Here is a 6,273-nt window from a genome sequence, read left to right as displayed (position 1 = left end):
AAGACGGTTTGGTTAAAGACAGCGAGTTCATTTACAATTGGGTTACGAACCGCACCAACGCCAAGGTGTTCATCTGGGGACATTCTTTGGGAACGGGTGTGTCCACCCATCTCCTGGGGAAACTCTCCAAGGAGCCCATTCGAAAACCGACCGGTTTAATCCTCGAGAGTCCATTTACTAGCTTCACCGACGAAATCGCCGAACATCCATTCGCCAAAGTAATATAACCCAGATTCTTCCTTTACTCATGGAGATTAACTCGTTGTTTTTTTGTTTATTAGATTTTCCGTCCATTGCCTTGGTTCCACTACACCATCATCGATCCTATGCTGAAGAACGGGTTCGTCTTCGCCTCCGACAGACACATCATCAAGGTGGACTGTCCGATCATGATTCTGCACGCGGAGGACGATATGGTCGTGCCTTACGATCTTGGCGAGAAACTCTATAAGACTGCCATCGATTTCCGACGGGAAAGTCAAGGGAACGTTTCCTTCTTGGGTTTCCCAAGTAAACTCGGATACGGTCACAAATTCATCTGTCGCGCGCCGGAAATACACGAAATTATTACGTAAGTATACATACGTTTGCAAAGCGTATTTTTAATTTAAGCTTCAAATCCAAATTCCAACCTTGTCAGTATTAAAATCAGTACATTCCAAGTGACTTGTCAAGTAACGTATATATCATAGACATTTGTAATCTGTTGTTTCACATATATTTACATATAACGTAGTACTTGCCAATTAGTTAACAACAGAAATAACAACCTGGCAAAATTTGGGCATATTCTAATTGAAGACATGAATATGGAATTATTAAAATTGGAATTGGAAGACTCCAATTTCTATTTTTTATATTTCGACGTCAGTTCTTTTTAAAGGAATTATTTAAAACTAAATATGTTCGATGATTCTAAAATATTTATTGTACTTTAAAAGAAGAATTTTTTAATAATTTATTGGCCAGATAATTTTATGGATATTTCGGAATTACGTTAAAGGACGGAAATGACGGGATCTTAACTTTAAGAAAGCGATTATTAATGAGGTTCATCTCGAGGTGAGAGGTCTGGAAGTTGGAAGCGAGGATAGTAAGGGAAAGGATAGTGGATTTTCCAGCTCGGAACCTGAACTGGTAGACGGGGATGGAATTATCTAGGTAGGAGAGGGGTGGAGTGTTATAGGACGGTAACCAGAAAGGAGAGAAAAATCACTATCACTGTTGGGGATACAAACAATTATACCAGACTTCCACTCGCAAGGGACGAGACAGAAGATTTTAACAATAAAGGAGTGGACATCAGATTTTTTTATTATATATAAAAATAAATCATGTAATTGATAGAAGAATCGAGTGGTTGTAAATCGCTTCAATTACTTGACTTAGATTGAAAAGTGAGTCAATCGATAAATCTCGATAATCAATGCTGTTGTGAGCGCATATGAAAAAGTCCTATTGCACAACAAATACGATTAAGCTTTAACTATAAGTACTTTATGTAATAATAATTATATAACTGACATTTTATATTTCAATTTAAAAAAGTAGAAATATGTAATTGTTTTTTCTTTCTTTTATTACAGAAAATTCGTGCGGGAATCCTCGGAGGAGACGATGGAAAAGAAGCTGGTCTAAGGATTGTTGCGTCAATTAGTAGTTTCCAATTATCCATTATAACTTTTTCCTTAGTTCTCTCCTCTTCTACCTACGTTCTGGTTTACATGTGTTAGTAGCTAGCTAAGTACCATTCCTATAAGTAACTAAAATCCATACGTGCGTATGGAAACAACCGTAGATTTTAGCAGTAATCTTTAAGTAGCAAAAAAAAAGGATTTGTGATTAACTAAGCACCAAAATGACAAGATTCCATGAAGGCATATGGTCGTACAGCACCGTATAATTTTCGTTTTCCTTCTTTCATAGTGTATTTATTATTTAATATTTATTGATATCTCCTGATCATCTTTATTTCGCTGTATTCTAATTTACTAAATATATATTTTTCTTTTAAATTTTCACTCGCATCCCCAAAATTTCCCAATAGTCGAAGATTCAAAACGATAATTCCTATCTCTTATTATTAATAATATTATTTTTTTTGTTTGTTTCTGTTTCCTAATAATAAAACATTGTATATTTTTGTAAAAAAAAACACATAATAATTATTTTACACCTTCATGTGAATCCCCTTGAATTCCTTCGTAGATGACTCATTTAGATTTTTACTGATTGATAAACTCGAGATTAAAATCGATGAATTGTCTGGATGAAAGATTGCAAATAATTTGTAGATTACATTCTCTTTCTTCTTTCTGTCGTTTGCAGTAGATTATTGGAAACGTAATATTGAATTCAAGAAAGGAAACTACTTTACATTGATGATTATGTAAGTAATGAATTTTGATAACTTTTTCTTGTTGATTCAGAAGAAAGTCCAGAATCTATACAAGATTCTTCCTCAAATGATATGCACTAATAATTTCATTCTAATTATGCAATCATAAATTATAAAATTTTATAGATGAAGGAATTAGATTTTATGATATTTCTACTAAACTATGAATGGAGAAGTCTCTATTTTTAGTATCATCATTCCTTAACGATTTTTTTTTTCAATGAGTAAACCAATTTCGCATCTAATCTAATTGATGACGATCGCCAAAACAATTAAGATAGCCCTGACGATGAGCAAGTTCAGCATTTGGTTGAAATAAATAAACACAGGCGAAATGTACTAAAATGTGGGGGAATTGATTGTCACAGAATGATCGTGGAGACACGACAGTTTTCCTTAGTCGCTCGCAGGAATCGCATCTTCGCGCTCCGCTCAATAGTTTTTTTTATTTTATTTTGTTTGAATTTGAATTTATAATTTGAATTCAATTGTCAAGTCAATTCGAATAGATTGTATATAGTTTACAATTCCTGCTCCGTGATTAAGCATATTGCTTAAATTGGGTGAGTTTAATTCAGTCTATTGAAATCTTTGATTAGTGCGAGGATTATCAATTAATAATTGACTCGATTCGTACGAAAATGCGTACCAAAAAATTCTAAGTAATCAGATAAATCCTCCTTGAATCCATCAAACACAATTTATATTAATTTTATTTACGTTGAATGGTTTTTATTTAAGTTTATAACAATCAAACAATTTAACGTGATTTTATACACTTAATACTTATTTTTTTTTCACAATTTTAACTTTGAAATTAGTTTTTTTCGCAGTATTGAAACCTTTGGTCGAGTGCGGTTTGTAATTATCACGGACGTAATTTAGATAGAGAAAATATAGAAAAAAAGCACGTTCGAACATGCGGCTGTTTCGTTTGATAATAATTGCATATTTCTTTTTTTAGAATTTATTTCGCTTTCTTACGATTGCCTCCGACGTTGTTTTCAAATTGGCGCTACAAAAAATTTCACTTTCATAATTATAGGCAGTTGTTAAAGTGCAATTAAATTTCTTCTCGTTATTGATGCTGCAACATAATTTGATTAAATTTATTTGGAAATATCTGAGATAATCTTTAAAATTAATTTGATACATTTTTTTTTTAAATATAGAATTCGTCACTCTTGAGGAAATTGGTCACAGTTTAGTTTGTATAATCAGGACTTTCCTATGGGTTAGAAATTTATATAAATAATTTGGAAAATTCACTTTACTACAAACAATGACATTATCAATGAAAGTATGCGTAAACCGGTTTGAATTTGTAATCAGTTTCAATTTGTTGTTGTTGTTAAAGTGTTGTTGTTAAAGCGTTGTTGAAAACTTGAGCAAACAAATAAACCAAATATTTACAGGTTTATATGAAAACCGAAATCATATTATTTACATTTCCAATTCGACTAAAAGACTTGAAGCTAAGATATCGCGTGATTCACGAGTATCCGAGCGTAAGTAAAAGTTAGTAAATAAACGTTCTAAAATCATGACTGCGTTAATCATCTCCAAATATTTGTCATTGTTATCCTGCCGTGTATTTTCATTGGTACACTCTTCCCTCTTGGCCTACTACACTCGAGCAATTTCATTTAGCATATCTGATAAACACGTAATCAGCATTCTGATAATCTCTCCTCCGTTTCAGTCAGATTAAGCGATTTGGCTAGTTTCGAATAGTCGACGGAGGAAAAGATGCCGATGTGCTGCGGAAGGAAGGTGCGTAATGATCGATTCCCGCAATCGAGTGCAGTAATTATTAATTGATTTGCAGAAGAGACACACCGATGAGTTTCACGAATTCGATCGAGAAGATGAAAACGACAGAAAACAATCCTGTTGGCCCAAAGCGCTCAAATGGACAGCAATCATAATGTAACATTTATAACAATTAGTTTTTGTTTGTTTTTATTAATCCTCAAGTTTAGTTTGATTATAGCGGTTCTTCTATTCTTAACGGTTTTCGTGATATTCCCCATTATCTTCATGGAGAGCATCAGTCTGCAGCGATTCGTGATGTTCCCCAATTGTAAGCTTTATTTTAATTTATTTATTGTAAATTATATTTTGATGATTTCAGTTGATCAACCCGAAAATCCGCAGTACGAAAACTACGCTCTTTACGGCGCTGTCGGTGTTAAGAACATGTACGTCACGGTCGACGATATTTATACTAGCTCTAGTAAACTATCTTTGGGTGTATGGATGGTCGTGCCCGAGGATACGATAGAGGAGGCCGAAAACGATCCGAACTTTGACTTCATCCAAGAGCTCAGACGCACCAAGAAACCTATCATCATCTATTTCCATGGAAACAGCGGTACCAGGATATACCCTTACCCAACCTATCAAGTGCTCAGGAAGTACTTCTACGTCGTGGCCTTCGATTATCGCGGTGAGTGCTCTTAATCCTATTTTAACATTTAATTCATTTTTAAACAAACTTTGACTTCAGGTTACGGCGATTCAACAGACGCGCTTTTGAGCGAAGCCGCTGTAGTTAGCGATTCCATGCAGCTCTATCGTTACGTCGAGGGCTTGTCTAAGAGTCCGAAGATCTTCGTCTGGGGACATTCTCTGGGAACAGCCTTATCCACGCACACGCTCAAAGAGTTGCGGAAACAAGGAACCGTCCCTTCTGGCCTCATACTGGAAGCCCCTTTCACCACTATGAGAGAAGAAATCGTGTACCATCCCTTAGGAAAAGTCAGCATCTTCAATTATAGCTAAACAAAACAATAATACATAAATCTTATTGCAGATATTCGCGTGGTTGCCATGGTTTGAGCCAACAGTCTTGGATCCTCTTGAACGCAACAAATTCCATTTCAAGACTACCACCAACATCCTCGACGTGGACTGTCCCATCATGATTCTTCACGCCGAAGATGATTCCGTTATACCATACTTCCTAGGTGAAAAACTGTACGAAATAGCTAAAGATAACAGACAGGAGAAGCAGGGTCCGGTCAGCTATCATCAGATTCCTGCCAAGTACAGGGCCGATCATCTCGAGATCACCAGTCACTCTGAAGTGCCCCAATGGATTGAGTGAGTCAAACATTATAAGTTAACAATTTGAATTTCCTTTTATCTAGCGAGATTACAGTCTTAAAATCAATGCTTTTTTTTGATTGATTTCAGGGAATTCCTTGAGGTCGCTAGAAACTGGCATCGAGGTTTTTGAATCAACTTAAATACTAATTTATTTTTATACGTTTTTAAATTAATATTATTACTATTTCTATTGTTATGAAAAAAGAAACATTAATATTATTTTTATACAACACAATACTTTTTTTTTTCACTGACACTCCACATGTTCCTTATTTTATTCACTTTGTTAATATTTGTATACATTTTAATTTGTACATGTAGCTTCAAACTATGGAAATTTTATACCCATATAATATATGTTTAAATTTTATCTGAATTTTTGTGAATTTGTTTAATAAATTATAATTTTTATAAATTTTATTAGTAATCATTAATACTTTTAGAGGTAATTATAAAATGTACCAGTTATGTCGTTAGATCAGTGGTTTCCAAACTTGATGTTACTACGCCTCCCTCAAAAGTATGTAATCATTTGGCGTCTCCCCACACCCTCCATTTCATAAAAGGAACGCGTATTACAGCAATATCAATAAGAGCACAGTAATATATCGATACTTGCGATTCCTCAAACATTCAGCTTTCATATGCATTATTGGATTTACGCTCCCTATTCTATGCGCATTATAGTTTTCGAGAAAATCAATGAAATGTAAAAACACTGTTTTTCGAGCATTTTTTAAACTTTGAACACGAATTACAGCCAA

At 34.3% G+C, this 6,273-nt stretch overlaps 2 protein-coding genes across 4 annotated transcripts in view; both read left to right on the top strand.

Annotated features, from left to right (window-relative positions):
- Positions 1-2,063, top strand: part of LOC108560880 (monoacylglycerol lipase ABHD12-like) — a 7,667-nt gene extending 5,604 nt beyond the window's left edge. The window contains exons 3-5 of the mRNA XM_017918591.1: positions 1-218; positions 282-571; positions 1,587-2,063. The exon at positions 1-218 is cut by the window's left edge and continues 249 nt beyond it. Of these exons, the coding sequence (XP_017774080.1) occupies positions 1-218; positions 282-571; positions 1,587-1,638 (560 nt within the window). The 3' untranslated portion in view covers positions 1,639-2,063. The remainder of the gene's footprint in view (positions 219-281; positions 572-1,586) is intronic.
- A 293-nt stretch (positions 2,064-2,356) lies between these two features.
- On the top strand, positions 2,357-5,680 carry LOC108560878 (monoacylglycerol lipase ABHD12-like). Of its 3 annotated transcripts, none has more exons than XM_017918587.1 (8): positions 2,357-2,389; positions 4,101-4,171; positions 4,227-4,327; positions 4,381-4,481; positions 4,533-4,847; positions 4,908-5,158; positions 5,214-5,503; positions 5,597-5,680. In XM_017918587.1, exons 2-8 carry the CDS (start codon positions 4,148-4,150, stop codon positions 5,637-5,639), a joined length of 1,125 nt encoding a protein of 374 aa, XP_017774076.1. In that variant the 5' UTR covers positions 2,357-2,389; positions 4,101-4,147; the 3' UTR covers positions 5,640-5,680. The 3 variants fall into 3 exon arrangements, with proteins under 3 accessions (XP_017774076.1, XP_017774075.1, XP_017774078.1); XM_017918586.1 differs by lacking the exon at positions 2,357-2,389 and adding an exon at positions 2,538-2,961; XM_017918589.1 differs by lacking the exon at positions 2,357-2,389 and adding an exon at positions 3,882-3,906.
- Positions 5,681-6,273: the final 593 nt, after the last annotated feature.

The sequence above is a fragment of the Nicrophorus vespilloides genome, unplaced genomic scaffold, assembly GCF_001412225.1.
Source record: "Nicrophorus vespilloides isolate i.1.1-1 unplaced genomic scaffold, Nicve_v1.0, whole genome shotgun sequence".
Taxonomy (NCBI): Eukaryota; Metazoa; Arthropoda; class Insecta; order Coleoptera; family Silphidae; genus Nicrophorus; species Nicrophorus vespilloides.
The sequence above is the reverse complement of the archived record's forward strand: the minus strand, read 5'-3'. Positions and strand labels throughout refer to the sequence as shown.